General features: G+C 42.1%; 1 protein-coding gene across 14 annotated transcripts in view; it reads left to right on the forward strand.

Annotated features, from left to right (window-relative positions):
* Positions 1 to 24,548, forward strand: part of rims1b (regulating synaptic membrane exocytosis 1b) — a 71,526-nt gene that overhangs the window by 12,907 nt on the left and 34,071 nt on the right. For 12 of the 14 annotated variants that reach the window (XM_027285777.1, XM_027285947.1, XM_027285927.1 and 9 more), the window contains exons 2-6: positions 8,578 to 8,791; positions 12,450 to 12,461; positions 12,939 to 12,959; positions 22,492 to 22,790; positions 23,330 to 24,225. In XM_027285777.1, coding sequence (XP_027141578.1) covers positions 8,578 to 8,791; positions 12,450 to 12,461; positions 12,939 to 12,959; positions 22,492 to 22,790; positions 23,330 to 24,225 — 1,442 coding nt within the window. The remainder of the gene's footprint in view (positions 1 to 8,577; positions 8,792 to 12,449; positions 12,462 to 12,938; positions 12,960 to 22,491; positions 22,791 to 23,329; positions 24,226 to 24,548) is intronic. The other 2 variants (XM_027285813.1, XM_027285868.1) reach the window with 2 other exon arrangements.

Genomic DNA, 24,548 nt, shown 5'->3' on the forward strand with positions numbered 1-24,548 from the left:
CTAAAAATGGGAAAAGACGTTGAGCGTGGGTCGAGCTGAAGCAGGCTGAATGAAGCCTGGTGGCTCAAACAAGCCACTAATAAACAATTGTAACATATGTACAGTTGTTCATCTACAGGAGAATCACCTATAGAAACCAAACTTTTTTGTACCAGGCTGTAAACATGTTTATTTTATTTTGTTTTATTTTGGCACTTTCACATTAGCTTTATTTCACAGGCATGGAAGGTGAATTCAGTACAAGGATTATTGTTATTTGGAGCTCAGTTTGTGCAGAGGTTGATGCTCACAAATTAAGTGAATAAGAATCAGGCGGGGGCAACTGAGGAGTGGGCTGCTGGGATAGAGAGATGGGATTAAAGGTCATCCATGATTACTCCACAGCTACTCCACCAATTTGAGTCGTGGCTTATACGTCACGCAGATGGTTGTGTAAGGTCAGAGGCTTTGTATGCCACATGTGATTTGTTTATGTGTGTGTGTATGTCTTAGAAACAGAGAGGAGGACAGTGCAAAGTGAAGTGTAGGTGTGTGTTGAGTGTATATACAGTGATATGGAAGAGAACATTGTTATCAGTTATGGGGCATTGACAGAGTGGAATCCAATATACAACAGTGCAGATGTCAGTGAGGTATGAGTGGAAAAGAAATAAAGGAAATGGAGGAAGAGTTAGAGGGATATAAATGAAACAGAGAGAGAAAAATAAATGCATAGAGTGATAGACACGCAGATATACACACAGACACACTGAGGAGCCCATGCCAAAAAAGCACTCTGATCCATAAATATGGGTAAAACACTCACAACATCAATAAGAAGAGTTATCAACATCTAAGCAGTGACTGGGAGGGGCTTCTTAGTCTGATGTCTGTGTTATGATGGGGGGTGACTACATTTTAAAACCTACTAAAGACATCAAGACGTTCTGCTGAATTCCTTGTAAATGGTGCACATCCACAATGTGTTTTGAGCTCAATGCTTACAATGCTCACAAATGGAAATATAATGTTTAGCAGGCTCACCATCTTATGTATGTTAGCATTGTAACATTTGCTAATTAGGCTGATGGGAATGTCATTAGTAATGTATTTGACATCCTTAGGTGGACATGGATGTCTGTACCACATTTTATGGTCTATGTAATTAGTTATTGGGGGTAAAAAAGGATTCAACATCTGGAGACTACGAACATCTATACAAAATGTCATGACCGTTCATCATGTAGTTGAAAATATATTTCAGTCTGCACCAAAGTTGCTGATTGCCATTTGGTTGTCATTCTTAGAGACCAGTGTAACTAAATAAACCGTGAAGAAAAAAAAACAGTACGTTTAAAGGAAACATTGGAAAACAATGGGCTCAAGTGTTCAGTGGCTCTCCAAACCAAATGGGATAAACTGAACTCTAAAATGTGATGAGTAAAGAAAGAAGTTCAATCAAATTCAGGTGCAACTAATCCATCAAATATCTGTTTATTTGCCCTGTTCTGGCTTTACATGGTAGAGTTAGATAAAAATCACAGAACTGTCAAGTCAAGCCTAAAAGCAAAAACATCTATTTGTAACTACAGTAAAGTCATACCCATCATCTTACACTCAGAGAAAGAATGTGTGGCATATTGTTGTTTCTTGGCTTGGGAATCAGGGACTGTATGGAGAAAAAGGTTTTGTGGTTGTGAAAGTGTCTCTTTTCTCCCAAAACTTGATGCAGTCTAGCTTTGACACACCATGAAGTCTAGATTCTAGACTGGAGTTGTGTAAAGCAGCAGGTTTATGTGACTACAGCTGTCGATGTAGACGTGTTGGGAACTTTGGATCCTGGAAATAATGACAGCTGGGAATCAAACCCAATCAACCCATGGAGGATTGACCAGACTGTTTGAGAAATTGCTGCCTTATACATAGATACACACTGGCCATCTGGGTGCTTTATTTCTGCTAGCATTATGACGTTAGTAGCATTTTATAGCCTTTTGACTATGGATGTGTAAAAGTCGTCATGGATATCATCATGGCAGGCAAACAAGAAAACAAAGAAGATGTTTGCATTCGGTTAATCTCCCATCTGTTGCTGTTCTCTTCCCCTTCCTTTACTTTCTTCTTGTCTTACTTCAACACACCAAACTCCAGCAGGACTGTGACGATATTTTAGGACATTTTTAAAATATATAACCCCATTCTTCATTTCTAATAAATTACTAATGTCCCTGCTTTTATAAACTGATTACCAGTGTTCCTGAGCAGATCTATCTGTTCTGTTCCTTTCTCTCTTCCTCTTATTCCTCCCTTCCTCTTTCCATCATCCTGTCTCCATCCTCTTTCCATCATCCACTCCTCTTCTCAAGTGGTATTTATAGATAGGCTCCGGATGCATCGGCTTCTCTCCTCCGTTGGTCTCTGGCCCACGCTTGTTTCCGTCTTGGCTCTCTTTGTTCATCCTTTCCTTTTGCACTTGTTCTCCTTCCACCTCCTCCTCCACCTCCTCCACCCCCTCCACCCCCTCCTCCTCCCTCTAGACAGCCGTTTGTCTATCCATCTCTCTCTGAGATGGGAAGACTTCTGGGATTGTATATACACACTCTTCACCTGTTCTTCCTGTCTTCCTGTTTCCTTTTTTACCCACTGTGTCTTCTCCCTGTCTGTGTCTTCTCCCTGTCTGTGTCTTCTCCCTTTCATTTACCTCCTCTGATCACTCCACCTCCACAGCTCCTCCTTTGCTTGCCTCCTCACAGCGTGTGTCAACATGTCTGTCGTCTTCCCACTCTCAAGGAAACTCACTTGTGCTGTCATGGAGTGCTGGGACGAGCATGTTTTGTTCTTTCGACTAAAAGCTCCAAACCTCTGCACCTTGTGTTGTTCCAACCTTTTGTGTTCATTGACCGTTTGCTAAACCCAATCATTGGAAACCCTGACTGGGCACCAGAGGTCTGTCAGCTTACGATTTCTCCCCATGTTGAAACAATGTGTATGATGCTTTAATAAGAGAAGTACTTAGAATCTTTGTAGTTTGAACGGTTTCTTTTTCCTTTCTAGCTTTCCAACCCTGGAACATCTTATGTATCAAACAGAAAATGGTTAGGATCATGGTTGCCAAACTCATTGGTTGGTCCTCATCCTCAAGTCCAGAATAGTATTGAAACATACTGTTTGGAAATATTTAAACATGAATTTGTTGCTCTTTTTATTCTACCTGTATCAAGTCATGGATGCAAAAGTTGCTTTTTTGTCCACCGGCCAAGTGGCAAGTGAATGCCACTCAATAGGTTACCGTTGTTTTTCGGTGGCCAGTGATTGAAGCAACTCTACCAACCACTTTCTACCGGTATTTGTCTGGTGGTTGGTGCTGGGTGTGTGTCCTGATCCATACTCTTAATTATGTACTATAATACAAAGCTAATGAGTAGATTTGTTTCTATTGTGTTTTTATTCCTTTTACATCAATTGTCATCTAGTAAGGATGTTGACTTTTTGGGAACATGATGTTTTATCCTGTATTTCAGTGTGATATCATGTATGTATGATGATGTGCATATTTAAGACCCTTTTACAGGATTCTCTTAAGGAAGAATCATTAAAAAGTGGTCTTGTAATGGCATTCACTTACACGAGCTAACTACAGCTGATGAAGTCCAGATAAATCCACAGCCAGAGGTTAAATATGAGAAGCCTGCTGTTGTTCACTTCTGTGTGCAATCGATTGTTTCAAAAGTTGTGAATTGACACTGCTTGCCACAGGCCAAACAACAATAACCAAGAGAACGGTCCATCAGGACTTCCTGCTAAAACATACAGACTGCTTCTTTTCAAGTTTTTTTTGGTGTCTCCTCCAACTGAGAAAGAGTCTTCTGCAAGGCGTCACCAGCAATCAGCTGATGAGACAGAAATAGTACTGCCCTACACACACACGCACACACACACACACACACACACACACACACACACACACACACACACACACACACACACACACACACACACACACAGAGCTTTCCCCTCACCCTCCCCATCCTTGGGCAATGTATTCATAGCAGTGCTAATTAACAACTCCACACCAGCGACTGGTGAAGACAGTGGAGACACGAGGGATGGATGAAGAGAACAAGGGAGACAAAGAGGGAGGGAGTCCTTGATCATGGACTGAGCTGAATATGTGAGGCCATAGGTGAAGGCAAACCAAACATGCGTATATGTGTTTTCTGTTTATATATTTGCCTCTCTTTGTGTGTGTGTAACCTGTTTTGACAAGGCTAAAGCTGGGCTAACCCACATCTGGGCTCTCTGGCTGTCCCTGCTGGCTCATGGTGTTGACCTAGAGAGAGGAGACAGCCACAGTCCGGCCAGTTCACACCACTTGGACCCCCCCCCCCCGGTCACTGTCTGCCAGGGCCACATGCTAACAGTGTCACATAGTAACACATTACAGTTGTGTGAATAGGTTACTTTTCTTCAGTAATGAGTAGTGTACTGTAATGTATGCAGTTTCTTACTGGTGTTTGGTGCTGAGCAGGTGGCATACAGTGGCTTATCAGAGCTTTTACCACTGTAAACAGTTGAAGTTAATGACTGAATGAATGAATGGATATGTGGACTGGGCAACTCAACAGAAATGAGCTAAAAGGGTCTTAAGGTCCGATTTAGAGCAAATCTGGCACTACGGCGCAAATGCAGCATTTTCCCATTAATTTAAAGAGAGGTACTGCGTATTGGCTGTGCAGACACGAACCACAGGGGTGTCAGAAAAAAAAAACACAGCGACCTGTGGCCAACAAGTTCAGCCAGATTAAACTTTTGGAGAGACCCAACCTGACGTTGTGGTGCAGTGGTCAGTCCGACGATTAGACCCGTCAAACTGCTCCACAGTCAGCCTGAAATGTCACTGAAACTGAGCGCTCTGGGTAAAGTTCATGGACTTTGTGATACTCTCACAGTTGTGTTCTGGCTTGGTTTATTTAATATATTCTACATCTTTGCTTGGCTCACAGACTATGCTGCAAAAAGAAGTTTCCCTTGGCCTGTGTCCAGAGAGCAGTGGTCGAGCAAAAGAGACAGTGAATGATGATGAAGAGGCACTGGTATGAAAGATTGGTGAATCAGAGAAAAAAACTTTTTTCTGCCACACAACCCTGTGCAACCCGCCACAGTGCCTGATTTGGTATAAATAGGGTCTGAAGGCTACATAGAGTGGGGGGAAATGCTAAATTGGTCTGTAACTATTAGTATCTGCTTTCACTTTACACATAGTAATTTGAGTCATTGTCGATACAAAGAAATATTGATCGCTTTTGCTTAAAATTAACAATGACTTTTACACAGTAACTGCATGTATATACATTATTTTGCAGCTGAAAAAGGACTGACGAAGGAGTCTGTCTGCTCTACTCGTTCTTCACCACCTGTGAGCCCAGGCATGGTGGCTGACCCCTGGGGAGGCAGCAGGCTCAGGCCTGTAATCCATGAGCACACAGTAGAGTGAACACAGAGCGTGTCCTTACCTCAGAGAGGACGTCTTTTCCTGTGTCTTCACAGAGTGATTAGTGTTTTCATCCGTATGGTTGGGGTCACTGATGTATGCCCCCTGCTGAGTCAAGGTTTACACGAACATAGACGAAGGTAGCGGTCATGATGTGCATTTAGGTGGAAATTCTGACGTATACGGGAAGTGTGTGCTGACTCGGAGAGCATGAATCAGGACTGTCACATTGTCTATTAATAGGTTGTGAATTTTTAAATACCGGATGGTGTCTGTGCGACAGAGAGCTGTACATGTTTGGTGAACGCTGTAGCTGTGATATTTTATATGTGCCTTTATATAGTTGATTGCTTTCCTTATGGACTCTACCATTTATAATGTGTAATTTTCTTTTTGTTTGTTTCTATCACACACTCACTGTCCATCTCTGTCAGTTATCAAACTGGGAGAATAAACTGGAGCATTTGTCTTTATTGTTTGTCTACAGTCATGTGTAGCATGGAAGTGGAAGGGATCATTCATCCACAGAGAATTGTCACCAGCTTGTTGCCCCCAGGTGAGCAACACATCAGTTTATAGACACAACAGGTTTCCATATTGGTAGCTAAGAGTCATGGGAAGAGGTGACCACTTCACTTCATCTTCACATTAAGATATATGAGAATATAGAAGAACTACTTTCACACAAGAGATATTCTTGTGTTTTATCAGTTCTTGATCACCTTAACTTACACCAAGCTAAATCTAGAGATTTCCAGTCAAAGGTGGTGACACTCTTCCTGCTGCAGTGTGATTTGGACTGAGAACACAGGTTTATTTTTACATGAAAAACACGCCTTGTGCGTGTGTTCTTGATGCGTGGAAATGAGGGAGAAGACCGACGAAACGGTGGCTCTAAGAACAGGAACAGCTGGTGCACTGACACCCGCTGACACCCAGCATTTGATGCCACTACGTTACCATGACAACTGGCTGTGCAAACTCTGTTTCTGACAGCTGTTCCCATGGCGCCCGGGCTTGGCTCAGCCCCTGGGCTCCTATTGGCAGGATAGATAGCTCCTCTGGGTCAGGGGTCATGTTTTATGACGTTGCTGCCGCAACAGTGTCATGTTGTTTTTCCACTTGGATTGCGTGTGGATGGGTTTAGTTTGGGTTTGTGTCAACTCCGAGGTCTGTTCATAATGATTTATGACTGTTAGATAAATCAAAGTGAAAAGTGAAAGCATCTCATGAGTATATTTGAATGTGCAGACACTTTTATCCATGTCTGTCTGGAGGACTACAGTTCCAGGATTCCTCTGGATGCTTGTGTTTGCATGTCTGTTCAGTGATTTAGTCTCTGTTCCTCAGCTAAAACTGGTGACATATGAAGAGATCAGAACAGGTGTAATGGTATAATATTAGTTGTCTTAGGTGTTGTGAGACTTCAGCATTTTAACTTAAACGTACCAAATATTTAATAAAAATGCATCTATGACTTGACAATATTCACAATATCATCCTAAAGGTGCGTAGGCTGTGTGTTATAAGATGTTTCATTTCATCAACTTTGACACCAGCGTGTATTTTTCCAGAAAATATTCCTTACCATAACATTTTTTTATTTTTCACCTTTCATTCATCATTCCACCTCACTAAATCGCTGTCCCCGTTCCAGCCATTCGCTGTGTCAGCTGATTGGCCAAATGCCTCCCAGTCCGCCAGTCACCTCCCTGTTCCAGCTCTGTATGGTGGCAGTCTGCTGTCTCTGCTCGAGCATTAGCCAGAGACAGCTAGAAAGACACTAGTGATGAGGAATGTACGACTGCTTTCAGTCAGACTTGGAGAGTTTCTGTTTGGCAACTGATGAAAGATTTTCTTCGGGAACACTTTGTGGGAATTACATAAACAGCTTGTTTTTTTGAGTAAAGACTGACAAAGATATAGGACCATTTTTTCCAACTGAAAAGTACTCTGTGAAGACACAGCATCGTCCCTGGACTTTGGATGGGTCATGGTTGAGGACTGTTATCTGTTTGATTTTGTTGACCACACAAAGCTGCTGACAACAGGTCAGGTGTTATGTTTTCTACCTGTTTCCTACCCAACGCCTGAGCACTACAGACGGGAGGACATGTCTGCATTCAATAGACCCAGGTGATCTAGTTCAACATCAGTGTAAATGGAACATCTTGACCAGCAGTTTAAATGTTGACGTGAACATGTGATGGGTGTTTGTTACTTTCTTCTGATGTATTATGGACTAAATGATTCATCAGAAATGAATCAACTGCTCTAGCACAAATATTTTCTCCTCTGAACCATTAATCAGTGAGGAGTTAACCAGCAGGCCTTCCACATCCACACACTTTTCTTTTTAGGGTTAAGATTTAGTACTTAGTATTCATTTTTACCTCAGCAAATGTGCAAAAATCTGTGACTTCATGGATTCCTTTTGACAAGTAACTCTCAGGCACGGCTGTGAGAAAATCAGTGTGCTGCCAGCGACTTCACTAAAGTTCGTCTGCTTCCACAAATAGGCAGATTGGCTGCAAAGCTGTGAATGAAGCCATCTCCTTCCTCTCTATCTCTCTCACTCAGCGAAGTAATTAAAGTGCCTGTCTGGGTCCCCTATATGAGAACCATGATATGCTAATGCAGTATTCCTTTGACAGTTCTGTTGAGACAACATTGTGGGTGTTTTCACATGGTCTGATTTGCAATTCACACTCGGGTTATTTCCATCATAGGCATCCTGGGAAGCAGGGAGGGGAAAGGCTGCGAGCCAGAGAGAGCAAAACTGAGCTGAAGTTTCATTTAATTGCGTGTATGATTATTTTTGAAAGGCACCTTTCAAGTGGCGCCTTAATTGCCGGTTATTTTTGCTGGAACTGAAATGTTGTCCTCAAAAGTGCGCATGCATAACATCGACATTGTTTCCATTGGATTTATTTATTTAGAAAATTATTCATTTATTCAGAAATTCCACTACGTCTGTCTGTGTTTTTGTGTTTATGAATCTAAGGATATTTACAGGAAGACTGCTGAACAGGGTACAGGTTATGAAGTACAATGAGTATGTGAATGCATGTTGAGTAATCTTCAACTTCTCTCTCATCCCGTCTCAGAACACTGCACCAGCAGTTTGAGAGCTACAAACAGGAGGTGCGTCGCATCGGGGCGGAGACGCGGCGCCAGCAGACCCAGCTGAAGGACGATGCGCCCACCTGCGGCATCTGCCGCAAGACCAAGTTTGCCGACGGCTGCGGCCACCTCTGCTCCTACTGCCAGACCAAATTCTGCGCTCGCTGCGGAGGGCGGGTCTCTCTGCGGTCCAACAATGTGAGGAAACTGACCTCTGACCTTTTTCTTTCTTTCCCCCTCTCACACTCACCTCATCCCTGCTGTAGCTTTTCGTCCAGTTGGTCCTTCTGCTTCTGTGTCTGTTACTGTCCGCTTTGTCGCATCCTGGTCACACTTTGGTGAGACCAAAGTGTATTGGAGGAATGGCATGGCACTAGTCATAGACCCTTCAGGGCTCATTTTAAGTCTGGAGGCTGTAGTGTTTGTGGAACGGTTATACATTGAAGCACCATAGCTCACTTGAACATGAACGTTAAAACCAGTAACAGCATCTGTGTTGTCCTGTGTCTCCTGTGACTGCACTGCAGCCATCAAGCAAGTCAGACGGTGACTGTGCTGACCTTCTCAGGCAACATGCCCAAACAAAGACCAAGACCAGTGAGAAAAAGAGCCCTCCAAATCAAAATGGCTAACCATACAGCTACCGTTTATTGATAGCAATAAGACATTAAACATTTATCATGTACTGCTGATTAAATAACAGAAAGACAGTGGCAGCAAAGCTGGGACAGTCGCAATATCCATGTTAACATGCTGATGATTACCAGGTATCTGAGTACAAGGTATGAGTGTTAATAATCTTAGTTTGTTAACATGCTAACATATGCTAATTAGAACTAAACACAAAGTAACACTTGAGCCTGATGGGAATATCATTAGTTTGCAGTATTTGAAGAGTTCTGGAGCTGGAGAAAATTCAAGAAATCGTGATGTTTAGATGATCCCATGGGGAACTTAGACGTCCAAAACTCATCCATCTTGTTGATAATGAGTTGTTTCCCTGGAAAAAAAGTCAATTCTTTGACCTGCTGGTGGCACAAGATGAAAAGTCAGGGGATTACCAAAGTCAGAAGAAGTCCTTCTCTGGGGAACATAGCATGGCTAAAAATAAAAATAAAAAAAACTGCTAAGCTACAGGCTGAACAGGCACACATCAAATCAAGTAATAACCATAATTACGATCTATAAACCAAACATGTTTTCACTATTTTAAGACCTAGTTCTCTTCCATCCAAGCTGGGCTCCCCTCCAACCAAAGAGAGAGGACCTCCTTCTGGGTTTTTTACCTGACTTTAGGCCCTCCACCCCTTGGCCTGCTGGTCCCCAATCTGTTCAGGATCCGCACAGCCCAGTTGGACCTGGATTCACACTGGCATCACACGTATGCAGAACTCAAAGGCCAGTGAGAATAGGGGATAAAGATAGTATCTCTGTTGGTAAAGCCATTAATATTATCTTCACAGCAGGCAGGCCTTTACATAAAGAGCTGAGACTAGTATGATGTAAATGAAATCTATAAATACAACAAAGAAAGCAAATGATTTATTTGTGGATAAGATAAATTGTGCTCAATCAATTAATCAATTAATATGACTTTTATGAACATGGTATGTTTCTATATAGAATTTAAATACAAATAAATAATCTAACTACTACAGCTACTTTAATGATCAAACTTCAATTTAACTTTTTTGCATCTCTTAACCAAACACGTCTGAAATTCTACACTCAGTGAGCAAAGCATAAATCCTTACAAGAGAACACAACATGTACATTGTCTTCCTTCCTTTCCTGTGTGTGTGTGTGTGTGTGTGTGTGTGTGTGTGTCTGTGTGTGTGGGAGAGATGTGTCGTGAGTGGAGTCCTTTGGTCTCGCCGATGCTTGCCTCTGTCCCAGGCCGTCTGGCCAGCCAAGCAGAATAACAGGGTTAGGAAAGTGTGAGCTTTGTTTTATTATATAAAAACCTTCCCCTGCCTGCACTGTGCTCATTTACCCACATCAGCAGCACACAGTGTTTCCCTCTAGTTAGCAGTATTAAATATTGCAGTACAACAGTATAAGAATATAGCAAACATGTTTGGAGAACAAAACTCACTGTGTGTACCACAGCTTGATTCATTGGATGTATCCATATGAACAGGCTACATACTGTACAGCTAGTAAAGAGGAAAGATGGCTCTTTAAACTTTCGGACATAAGAATACCTCGCTGTGGTTTTTACTTTAAAGGACCAGAGTGTAAAATTTCTTCCATGTTGCACTGTCATGTTTCTACAGTAGCCCATAACAGACAAACCAAACACTGGCTCCATATGAGGCCTTTTTCATGAATTTTGCAGCCACTGTACTGTTCACACTTGAAAGACGAGTGTTCAGTTGGTTGCGTTTTGCAACCTCACTTACCTCAATTTGTGATACCCCTAAACACTGGTCCTTTAAAGTGGTTTAAAGGCATTCATCCAAATACAGAAATGTTTTTCTCTATCCTTTTGAATCAGTACCACAGTTCCATTAACATACAACAGTAGCACAATAGTACTAAAAAGGTACAAAATGTTTTAGATTGTAGCACATTATCAAATGTTGATTTAAAAAAAAGTACCAAGTGTTATTCTAAAAAAGTACCATGTACAACAAACAAACAAACAAACAAACAAATGTGTTGAGCTTGTTCAGATGTTGATGGTTTCACAGGTTTACAAAGAGTGCTATGCAACCACAGGCTTTGAAGTTAACTTAGTGATCCTTATATGAGTCTGTTACACAGACTGAACTCTAATGAAAGCTCTGCTGAAAATAAGTCTTGAAAGACATTTTAATATCAATTCTCAGATGACACGTTACAAAATATCCAAAGCACTGCAGGGGCTCCGTAAAACTGCAAAGTTATTGACTAGAAATATTAGTCTATAAACTCATATTGGTTTCTAAGCAGCTTACTGTAATAATTCATCAGTTCCTAATGACAGAGCTGTGCAGTGCTCCCCTGTGCCCTGCAGAAGGCATCGCAGTAACACGCTGTGCAAATGCCATCCAAATACTGTTTAGGCCACAAAGCTTCACCTCTGTTTGACATCATGATGGACACACTGTATTATTAAAGAGGGACTAGCAATAATAGATTTATTAATTCATCGCACTGTATTTCTATTAATTCACAGCAGTTTACTTTAAAAATAAAGTAAAACCACAACCTCTTAAATAATTAGCATGTATCCTGAGGTTAAAACAGAGATAAAATCATTATAGCTTAATCATAACTATTTTTTTTTGTTTTGCCCTTTTGCTGACATCAGAAGCACTTTATAAGCCAATGTGTCATAATAACGTGAATATTTAAAATATAAAATGAACTGGACAGATATGTATGGTGTATGTATAGACATAAAGGTAAGGGTTGTGGATGAACATGTTCCATGTTGCTTTTGATGTCCCAGTTTACTCTGTGCTGAGGAGCCGTGACACACTCGATGCTGTCACAGGTCATGAGTCACACCAAGGTCACGCCAAGCTGAGTCATGCATGTCGCTGCAGCCTAACATGTCAGTGGTCACATACATTCACATCCTGCTGTCCTCACCACCTCACACTCTGTCACTGAATATCAAGTATGTGTATTAATCTGCAGAATATAATTAACAAATGTTTGCACCGCGTCCTCTTTCCCTTCTCTTTTCCTCTTCTTTTTCCCACAAACTGTCCAATATCCCATTTCACCAACTCACCCTCTGTTTATCTTTCTTATTACATCTTTTCATGTTCTTTCATTTCTTTCTCTTCTTTCCTTTTCTTGCCCCACTTCCACACTTCCTCACTTTTCTCAATTCTCACTGCTACCTGGACTGCATGCCACAAAGGAGGACAAAGTGGTTAGCATCTTTTTTGTGTTCTCTCTGTGCTGTGAATGTGATGTTTGTGCCACCTAAAGGTAAAAAAAAAAAAACTCACACAGAAAACGCTGGCTGTGTTCAAATCTGGAGCTGAGATTTCTCTTGTCTGTTCTTCTACCCTGAAAAGGTGATATATATAAAAAAAAAAAAAGATCTAGAATTTCCCAGCTGTAAGAAAAAGAAGCTGAGAAACCACTGCAGATGCAAGAGAGTGAGCTATTGGATTGGAACGGAGCCAGTGTGTGTACAAATCCACTTATGGATTACTGACTTAACTGAACAGAGGGAGTCCCTGATAGTTCATAGTTTTTTTTTTGTTAACTTTGATATCTCCGAGCGTTTGCTGTACCGTGTGGGGTGACGCCACCTGGAACTACTGTGTCCTCTTCAGATTTTCTCTTCAGTGTAAACCCTGACTAACTCTGTGTCCATTGTCTGTCTCCTCCCCTTGCAAAGTGTCTCATAGTGAAGGACAGGGTAAGGCTTGCTGGGTGATGGATTTTGCTGCATGGGTCACTACTATTGTCTTCCCTTCACACTCGGGTCTGTGCTCATTCACAGTATCAGAACAGGAATTCAGACCCACGATCAGTTTTTGCCTCACAGATCATTGTGGTTAAGAGGTCCCAGGGCAGCTGGCTGGTGATCCTGCATCAGTACTCTAATTCTGAGAATGAATGCAGACCCTGAAAAATCAACTGGCGGGCAGAGTGAGCATGAGCCATAATGTAGGCTAATGTCGGCAGGGGTGTCTCACCCTTCTGACCCATCCTGACCCCTCTTCCTATGGCTGTAGGCATGGCTGTGCTAAAAGGGGGCAAACTGTTACTGGACTAAATCCTTGACTAAAAATGGGGATGGGGAGATTGGCATTTCAGCTGGCATGCATAAAATAAAGCACTCTACCCTACAGACCATTTATCTGAATGCACAATGAATGCACACTCATGCCTGTGCATGCTTTCCCTGCCTGTGTGTTTGAGACCAGACCAGCCTTGCCATGGGGAGACGGGAGGGGCCCAGGTATATGTTCCACTTTGTCCACTTACCACTTCCCCTTAATGCTTGGTCACTGCAAAATGTTGCCAAAGTGTTGTTACTGCTGAGCCCTGTCAAAGTCACAAATGGTGAAGAGAACGGCAGTGATTTGTTTTTTTAAGTTTGGGACGTCGCTGAGCCTGTGAATAGTCAGAGAGAGGATTCATTGTTTAATATGCTTCCAGGTAAGGCAGCAAATAAGTCAGCATAGAAACGTCGAGCCGTGTTCTTCATACAGGCATGATGTGCTGCTGTCGGCGTAATCTAGGAACGGCATTTAACTCATTTAACACACTATTCCGAGAATCAAGATGACCAACGTCTTAACTGAAATACTGACAACTAGAGCATGCAAGGCTCTTTTAGCAATAGAATTGCTAAGTTAGCCCACCTTAAAGCGTCTTATCCAATCATAGCTTTGCAACCGTAACTAGGCAACACAGGCCTGTAAAGTTTTGGATTTCTACACATGATGAAGCTGTGTCCACAGGCCTGTAGTAGTTATGAGCATCTTTTTAGTTTTTACAAAAACAAAATCTTTGAATAGAATATTGATTGTAAACTTGAACAACACATTTCATGTGATTGAAGTTTCAATATAGCTAACTTACAACCATCTACAGTAGTATCCAAGCATTACTTCCAAAAAATGTTTTAACTGCTAACTACATTAGTTTGGGGGGATACAAGGTAAAAGGATAATGTTAGCAGCTCTCTCTTGCTCTTTATAGGATTATGGGAAGTTTACACTCCATTAAGCCCAACCAACGCTACCAGAGATAGCATTAAGTTTACCAGGTACACCATTAAGTCCTTATGCTATATCTCTTGTAACGTCGAAACAAAACACATCTGTAAGCTAAACAGCCAAAAAGGGTTGTGTTAAAGCAAAGAAGTATGATATCATGTATTTAGCCATGCAGCATGTGTCTATTCAAAACCTATTTTACAAGTCTCCCTGTTGAAGCAAATCAGAAACATTAAAATGTCTGCTGGTTTTCAATCAGCTCATGGAGCTGGAATTAGCTTTATTGGATAGCTGTAGCTTATACAAATCTGACAGTGACAGCTACCATTTCAGCTGGCACAGCCGATGGTCGCCTACATATGAGAAGTCTGTCTATGTCTTTATTTCAGAAATAATTACTTCTAGCATTAAATCTGCCTTTGTTATCATTGTGAATTGTATATGTGCCCTGTGAGAATGGCAAGCCTAACATGCATAGCAACAGTAACTAAGGGGGGCTTGGTAAACTCAAATTGATGGACGGTGTACTGTGAAGGGAAAACCCAACCCTGTTAGTGGTAATTTATGGTTCGCAGTGGTGGTATCTAGCTGTGAGGTTGCAGATTACAACCAACTGAATACTCTTGCCTCACCCTCCTCTTCCAAGCATGTACCTACAGCGGCCGAAAAAATTCATAAAAAACAGGAAAGGCTGTATCTAGTGTTTAGTCTGTCTGTTCTGGGTTACTGTAGAAACATGGTGGTTCAACATGGCAGACTCTGGAGAGGAAAAAATTGTACTATTAAAAACCACATTTATGCCATATTCTGCCATTAGATCGTGTTAATTATCAGTGTTGAGGAATAAACGTTGCAACACATCACTAAAATCACTTTCAGTTATGTGATGGAGCGGCTAAGCTAGCTCTGAAGTGTGTGAGGAAGCTGATGTGTATTTCATAGCCCTCTCTGTCAAGCTGCCGTGCTATTGCTGGTGCTATAGCTTGTTAATGGCTGAGTGTTTGTTTATGTGTGTTTAATGTCAGCTCCAGATGGCTTCCAGAAACTGAACAAACCGCTGACAATCTGTCTCCTTTGTAGAGGAGCACTGCCTCCCAGTGGAGAGCAGACAGGCGCTGAGTCTTAACGCACACACATGCACACTTAATGATGGTATAAAAATAAAATCATTCAGGATTTTCTATGCTAATCTGGGCCAAATCGATCCCAAACCACAAGACTGATTTTGTGCCAAAAATGGCTTCAAACACATCAGATATCTGATATTCACAACCAGAGACGAGGTGCTCACACACAAATCTTGATTCACTGGAGCTTGTATTTTTAGAATGTGTAAAATATAGGTACAAATATTTCATATTTGAAAAGTAAAGATCAAAAAATCAGTCTGACTTTGAGCCACATATCATATCACCCCTTTATAGTCTTCATAATAATTCATAGTTTTCTGTACTAAACACAGTCTAGTACAGAAACGTGCTAAGATACAGCCTATATTGTATATACTATATATTTTTACACATTATACAGTTGTGTAGTATTTTTCATATATGATATATGATGACTTCATTTGAATTTTTAGTACCCGGTTGCAGACGTTTCTCATGTTTATTTGTAATTATCTGTGTGGTTTGAATTCATTTATGGCCTCCAATCCCCCACTAACACACACACATGCTCAGATTCACACTGATACAGCTACACAGAGTCTTGCTCGCTCACTGCATCAAGCTGACACTGCACATTTTACCCGGAAGGGAGGATGCACTGCATAATCTCAATCATGTTTCTCAGTACTAGATGACTAACCCACTGCTCTCTCCTCCTCCTCCTTCTCCTCCTGCTCCACCTCCTCCTCCTCTCATACACCACTGTGTCTGTTGTAGTCTCTGTAATGCTCTTTGTTGCCTTCTTCCATCCATTCCTAAGCATCTCCATTTAACTCTCACCCCCCTCTTTTCACTGTCTGTCCCCATGTCTACTGTGTTCTCTCTCTCTCTGTGTATCCACCCCCACACCACCGTGCAACATTTCCTGGGCCTAAAAAAATATGTGCTTATGAGGCTGACAAACATTATAGCAAACTGAAAATATGACTTCACAGTCACAGCCTGTATGTCTAATAATAGGACCTCCCTGTTTGGATCTGGCAAAAGCCAATAGCTACATGCTCCAGACAAGTCTTTAATGTTTGTAAAGTGCTCTATGATACTGTTACAGCAGCATATTAATATCACTCTCACTGAAAAGCTCACATGTTTTTTGGACATGTGTGTTAATGTAAAGGATCATTCTAGTTTATTGCAACTTCAGTTTCAATTCAATCATTTTCATTTCTCATTTTTTCAATGATTCCTATCAGTACACTGTTAAAAAAAAGTCTTTATTATATAATTATGCCATGAAATATTTCGAAACATTTATTTATTTAATTTAAAAGAATGTATATAGAGTAAAGCAGCATTTTAATTGTACTGTTAATTGTACAGTGAAACGCCATAATATTTAATGGCATGGTTTGGCATTTTTCACCGTAAAAACTACAGACATTTTAAAATATGGAATAAACCTTAAATGTGAAATCGACAGTACTACTGTAACACCCTTTTACTGTAATATTAGAAGAAGATTTACCGTAAAATTCTAGGTGCCAGTTTTTTTTTTACATAAAAACAACAGCTTTGTTTTAATTTATTAAAAAGAATCTTGTATACACCAACTTAGTTAGTTGCTATCTCAAAATGCCTGCACAGTTTGGCCCTCCCATGAAAAAAGACAGCATCAGTCATTTCAACAAATATCCATAAATAAGATTTGTTCATGTTCAGAACGGTCATATCAATTATGATTTGTGTCCGTCTGGAGAAAAGAGATAGATAAGTTAACAAAAGTTGGACTGTTCTCCTGTTTTTTCATGACCATCGACCATGACCATCTTTTTCTGTCACTCTGCTGATCCGCAGCATACAGTGCACGCCACAATTGGCTTCTACAGCCAAAAACCCCTCAAAAATAGAAGATGTCTGACAATGTCTGAAATATATACACTTAAACTGTCAGACAATTTTTCTTTTTTTTAAGTGGACATTCTTACGTGGCTAAAATACATTTTGTTGCTGACCTTGTCCACAGCAGTTCTTGGTGCTACTTTTTTGTTGGGGGCACACTGACTGTAGTTTACTATAGGTGACACACTGACTATGGATAAATAGTTCATACAACGCCACTCAAAACCCCTGAACGAGTCATTTAACAAATTACCTTCCCAAAACCTAACCGTAAGTGGTTTTTGCGCTTAAGTCTAACCTTACAGGAACTATGGCATTGTCATGTCATAAAGCAGAAATATTTTTCCACAGTGATTTGCAACAGTTTTGGAAGGCACAGACAAGAAATGTCATCCTGTTTATAGAGGCATCAGATCAGGATACACATACTGTATGCGCCGTCTCAGGGGACGGTCGCACATACAGCATTTTGTTGTTTAGTATGCAGGACTTGTTGGGTAATGTAGAGAGCAGCGAGAGTCTTTTCTGCGACCCTGAGATCAAAAATGTAAAACTTGCATGGATTTACAGCCACAACAGCTCGGCCCTCCTCTCAGCCTTCCTCACCACTGAATGCATTTGGCCTGCTTGCAGTGTTGATGTACTACCTTATTAGAGGAAATGGAGCATTATGTCTTTTGCGGTCGTCTTTCTTCCCACCATTCAGGATTTACCATTCTCTGAACGATGGCAGTTTACACCCAGCGCTGCCTCATATGTCATTCTGTCGAGGTGTGTGTGTGTGCTGAGGGCAGGGTCACTGCACACACTCACTGAAAGCCAACCACACCCTCCCCGCTTCCCGCCACCCCCAAGGCTCCCATCTATTCTGCCCATTTAAAGAAAAGCTGATGTTCACACAATTCAGGCCTAAATGAATGCTGTTCTCGGCGCGAGATACTGCTGCTGCTGCTGCTGCTGGCGGAGCTGCGACAGCGACGCACCACCTTCACCATTTTGTCAGCAAATGGATGGAGCAGTGCTGGGGGCGGGAGATGAAGGGAAGGGGGTATGGGATAGAGAAGTATGAGTGACAGGTGTGTGGCGTCTTCATTTGTCAAGGCAGCCAGGTGTGTCAGCTGAGCTAGAGGGTGAGGAGAGATGAAAGGAAATAAGAAAGAAAATGAAAAGAGTATAGTGAAGGAAGTGGAGAGGAAAGGAGAAAGGAAAAAGGGGAAAGAGCAGAAAATGTTAGACATTACATTGGAAAGGAAAACCAGAAAAGGACAGGGAAATAAAAAAAGAAACAAAAAGAGCAGAGTGAAGGAAAGGAAAAGGAAAAATTAAGAAAGGGCAAAGCAAGGAAGAGAATGTAAAACACGAGGGGAGGAAATTAAAGGAAAAGGATAAAGGAGAGTAGAGGAAACAAGGAAATAAAAAGAATTGTAGAAAGCGAAAGAGAAGAAAATAAAGAGTAAGGAAAACATGAGGGGAAGGGAGGGGAGGAAATGAAAGCAACATGACAAAGGAGATGAGAGGGAAGATATGAAAGGAAAAGAAAAAAGGAGATGGGAGGAAAGAGTGGAGGAAAGAGGGAAAGGAGATCAAATGAAAGGGAAGGTAAAGAAAGAGAAAAATGGCAAGGTAAGGAAGGGAAAGATAAGGAAAGGAAAGTTCTCAGTTCTTATTAGACAGCACATGCTATGGTAACTCGGGGCAGTCTAAATGGCAAATGTGTGTTGTTGTTTTTTTAGTTTTCTCTGCTGTCATTGTCTTTCAGCACTGACACACACACACACACACACACACACACACACACACAAACACTGCTTTGTCCCCCTTTCTCTCACTGGCTCTTCTTCATGATTTGGTTACCATGGAGAAGCACATTTTTTAGGCAGAAGGAGGTTGACATTATTACATGAGAGATGGCACTGCTTATTCTCTACACACACAGCTCGCCCACAGGCAGTCGCCCACGCCACACTCTTCTAGGCAAGAAGGTTTTCAGAAATGTCCTACATATACATACTGTACACAGTATCTGCACACACACACACACACACACACACACACACATTCTCACAGCACACTGCGCTCCACGGCATGCAGTGCAAGGCAGCGAGATGAACTCTAGAGTGGGCTGCCTCTGGACGGAGCCAGCCGATTGGTCGGCTTAGCCAAGGATCTGACATCATGCTCTGGCTGGTTCGGCAGCATGCATGACCGGAAATACATGTGTTACACACACACACACACACACACACACACACACACACACACACACACACACACACACACACACACTCTTTTGCGTCGTATGTACATAAACACACACGTAGACATTCCCACACACTCTCAGTTCACACACAATTAATTCCCCTGACAATATCTTTCAGGCCTTCCAGGAACACATGATCACTCTAGTGAAGGATTATATGTATTATATCCTTTGTGTGTGTTTGTGTGTGTGTGCCCCTGTATTCTATAACTTCTTTATTGTTTACTACCCTCCCTCCATCTGCAGTATGAGCTTTAAAGCATATAACAAACACATGGAGGCATGCCAATATAACATGAGATCTGTTGCTATGGTTTGAGAACATGCCGGGCCGTGAACAGTCGTCCCATGATGTGTGTTTTTCTATATTATGCTCTCATTCAAGGATTAAGATTGTGGATTAGAGTGTTTACCCTCCTTTGTTCGCAGTGACCCATAGATGCTCACAGGCCTCACATGTCGATTGACCCATAGTGCATGGGATTTCAGCACCAACATCAAAATTATTACTTTAGACTAAAAAGAGTCAATGTTCTAGTAAAAATGTGTTTGTGTTTAGCTTGTCAGAACTCCCTAATATGTTATCCTAAAAGTATGCCATTTTTTACCTGTTGGAAATGATTTGGATACACTAATAGATATATACTGTATTTTGGTAGATATAAATGATATAAATGAAAACCGCATCTGATAATCACAACATCGTGTAAACATTATGACTGTATTTCATCATTTTCATTTCATCAGTGTTTTATTTATGGTACATACCGTACCTGTAACATGTAACCTTTAGCCTGCATAATAAACACTGGCTTGCAGTCAGAGCCCATATAGTGAACCTGGTGAACCTAAGTTCTGTGTGTGCTGTATTTCAGTGTACAATAGTTTGTCCTTTTTTTGGGCACCTGGGAATCCAGCTAAGCTTGCAAATGTTAAATATAATCTAAACTCATGCAGCTGTACAAGAACCTTATTTAAGAAATGTGCCAAGTGTTTAAATCAGGAACTATGAATCTGACCAGACAATCAATGACAACCTTTAGTACTCTACAGCTTTTGATACTCGACTCTACAGATACTTACGTACCAATAAAGTACCGGTTTGATACCAGCCTGACTCAATCCTCTTTGAGTGCAGGCTGAAATGTGTCCATAGCCCCTACTACTATTAAACTAAATGTCAAAAAGAGTGTTGTAAAAAAAAAAAAAAAAAAATCAATTCAAGGTGTCTCATATTGGGAGCATAATCAAAAATGTCAATAATCTGAGTTGCAGGTCTTCACATTATAGAGTTAAAATGGCTTCAGCAGTTAAAGGTTAAACAGGTATCCAGACAGAAGTGCAACTGGCACATTTGTTTTACTATATCTTACTGTACATGAAGAATTTTATATCCCATCGTGCACTGGGAAAAAATGGCAGGAGGGGGTTGGGTTCTCTGGGCTTAATCTCTAACCTGTGTACTTCTGACTGATGGGGATGATGGAGGAGGGGTGGGCTATAGGTTAGATGTTATGATTTATGAGTTTGATTGTCAGCTGATGATGAGGGGAATAATGGTGAGGAGCTGAAAGGATTACTGGCCATTGCTAATCTTTTGCCCCTCAGCTGAGGTAAAGAGATGGAGAAAGACAGAGAGAGAGAGAGAGAGAGAGAGAGAGAGAGAGAGACTGTAGTGTGTGGCTGGGCGGCTGCCTGACAGCTGTGGGCCGTGTGGGCAGCTGATTTACTTTAGATTAGTCTGGACATGCGCCAACTAGGATTCAATCAGGCCATGATGAATGTGCTTTGGCGCACTGAAGGCTAAACTGCTAAACTGACTGCTAACAGTCCATCCTTCCGGCCATCAAGGAGTAACATTTTGGGGTTTCCAGAGTTCCCAGAGGTGTTTTGTTTTCAGCTTGTGCCAAGGTTTCTGCAGTGGAATACAAGAGACGTCTGTGTTTCCTCTTTCCTTTGGATTTATTCTCTGACAAATAAAGCGTTGGGATTATAAATACGAGGGAGATAAATCCTGTTTTTGTGCTGTCGAAGTGAGGTGATATTCAGTAGCCATGGCTACATGTGAGTATTGGATGTTATCTGCGGGTTTGATTTAGAGGATGAAAAATCTAATTTTATCATGGCTATTGTACGTGGCTGTGGTCATCAATCTTACTTTGTGCTGATGCTCTTTATAGAATTTTAGGAGATAAATCAAAGAAAATATTTGCCTACATCTGCAAAGATGATACCCTGAGCTTTACTCCTTCTCTTTTAGGATGCAAGCAAAGGATATGTATACAGTACAATACAATTTAGAGTTTATCTATCCCTCCTCTTCCATTACTGTATCATTTACAATGAAACACCAACATGAACATAATAGATCATTCTAAAAATAATACATTATAATGCAGCCAGCGTCATAAAATTCACAGCAATAGAGCCACAGGCCAGGTGGGGTTCTGTAGTTTTCTAAATGCACAGAATTTACCATAGCCTTCCTTCACCAGGCTGTGTTCACTGATAATGGAGATGTTGAAATGTTAAAACAGCAGAGTCTGTCATTTGATCAGCTGGAGCAAAGGAAGCAGGGAAAAGCATGTGGGGGAATACCAAGATGTTGATGTTGTTTTTCCTTTTTTTTTATTTTTTAAAGATGACATACCGCTGTTAATGTGAGCTGAGAGACACTATAAAAGATGTTTGTTAAAGATGATAGACAGAAAGGGACTTTGTCTAATACAAACCATGCTCCTGCAAAGTTAACAGTGCTGCCTTTGTTTGGTGATAGGCTCTGTGTTCAATAAAACTTTGTGAAATTTGTGTTGTGTAAATGTTGACAGTCATGCAGATTTCTGTGTCACAGGCATGTCTAACCACTTTTTTGTTAGGTATTCCATTGATTTAATGTTTTTCTGTAATGTTACTGAACCTCACTTGCAAACACTTTTGTCCTTTCAACCCTTGTAGGTAATGTGGGTATGCAACCTCTGCCGTAAACAGCAGGAGATTCTCACCAAATCAGGAGAATGGTTTTCGGGCTCAGGGGTGCGGCCTGGGAGCCTGGGCACCTCCTTGAACAGCCCAGCCACAGGAGGTGAGGCCCAACGGGACAGGAAGCTACTTCGCTCCAGATCCCAAGCCCCGCCCAGCACCAACGCCAACGCAGGGCCGCCCGACGGGACGCAGCCGCCTGCCGGTGTCACTGCTGCTAAGGGTGCTGACACTATGCCTGGCTCCCGCTCCCAGAGTGAACCACCTCGAGAAAAGTAAGGCCTCAAGATCCACACACTGAACACAACTTCTGCTTCATCCTTATGCTGCAGTAGCTGCTCCTAGAGGGTGCTTTACATACACCTTGTATATTCATGAACTAGCTGGGAATTGGAGAATTGAAGAATGGGAACCATAGTTTTTCAAAACTGAGAAAGCTAGGACTGCTTGCTGGCTAAAGCTCCTGTTGGTTTTTAATCCCTTGGGTAAAAAAAAAGCAATAGATCTGTGTCTGTTCTAGCTTAGTCAGTGGAGAAGCTAGGTCACAGGTTTTAGTCTTGAGAGATCTTTGATTCAATCCCTTTGTTTTCATTCGGGGGGGAGGGGGTTAGGTAAGATTTCATCACATGTTTTATGTTGGTCTTAATCTGTTTGTATCAAAGTCACCAAATATAGAAAGGAATGTTCAGGATATTTCTGTACTGCTTTTCTGTGTTAGAAATGTTGTCGTTTACCTGCTGTAATGGGAAAGATGCACCTGTATTCATGTAGACTATATGGAACATATGGTTTGATTAATCCTCTTCTCATGCAGGAAAAGGCCAGTTTCTCTACATGAACAAAATGGTAAGGGAGGCATGGGCCGTGGTAGCGGCCGGAGACCTGCTGGGAAGTTGCCGTCTCAGTCATCCCTGGATGAGCGAGTGGTGCCTGGGGACAGAGGAGAGAGACGGTTAGGAGATGGACGCAGGCTGGAGAAGATCCATTCTCAGGACTACGAGGATGGGCAGGAGAACTTGGGTCGTTCAGAAACACACCGGAGACGCCCAGAGGATGAGGAGCAGAGGGAGCGGCAGCGACGTGAGGAGGAGTTCCAGAATCGTTATCGTAGTGATCCCAACCTGGCTAGATACCCAGTGAAACCACAGAAAGAGGAGCAGGAGATGCGCATGCATGCTAAGGTATCCAAGGTCCGCCACGAACGACGACACAGTGATCTGGCGATCAACGAGGTCGGACTAGGGCCTGGTGAAGGTGGAGGCAGCGCAGGGGAGGTGCCTGAAAACCGTCTGGCCAGGAGGGGTGGAGGTGGGGAGGGAGACCGCAAGGCCGTCTTGGAGAACCACCGAGCCTACTCTGTGGACAGGACCGTGGGGGTTGGAGGGGGAGCTCCACCTGCTGGAGGTGGAGTGAGATCAGGACCCCAAACTGGGGGACCGGTGCCTCCAGACTGGGGTCCGAATAAAGTCCGCCTTGAACCCGGTACAACACGGACACCAAGGGACAAGGGTGGGGATAACCTGCTGAGGAAGGACTCTCAGAGCTCGGACCAGTCGGAGTCTTTGCGGCCGCCCCCTCCACGGTCATACAAGAGCAAGCGAGGAGTCAACAAGCGGCAGATGTCCATCAGCAGCTCAGAGGAGGAGGGCGGCTCCACGCCCGAGTACACCAGCTGTGAGGACGTGGACATGGAAAGCGTCAGCGAGAAAGGTCAGTCAGACAGATGTGCTCACTCCCCTAGCTTACTAAGCGAAATATATCCAAAGCTGCATACCTTGCACTGTATGCTGTCATCCATTTCTTTACATTAGACACAGTTCCTTATAGTTATGTGTTGAAGCTCACTTTCAAGTCTTTATTATACTCAGCAAAACTTGTCAGTGAGCTGCAGCAGCTCTCACAGAGCTCAGATGCCCATCCGTAATCTGCACATGTGGTCCTCATTCTGTCTGAATCACTGAGGACCTTCATTTGATCTCTGCACTTGTATTGTCATCATTGTCAAGAGAACTTTCAGACTTTGCCTGCATCAC

Source organism: Larimichthys crocea, chromosome I (assembly GCF_000972845.2).
Source record: "Larimichthys crocea isolate SSNF chromosome I, L_crocea_2.0, whole genome shotgun sequence".
In the NCBI taxonomy this organism is placed as follows: domain Eukaryota; kingdom Metazoa; phylum Chordata; class Actinopteri; family Sciaenidae; genus Larimichthys; species Larimichthys crocea.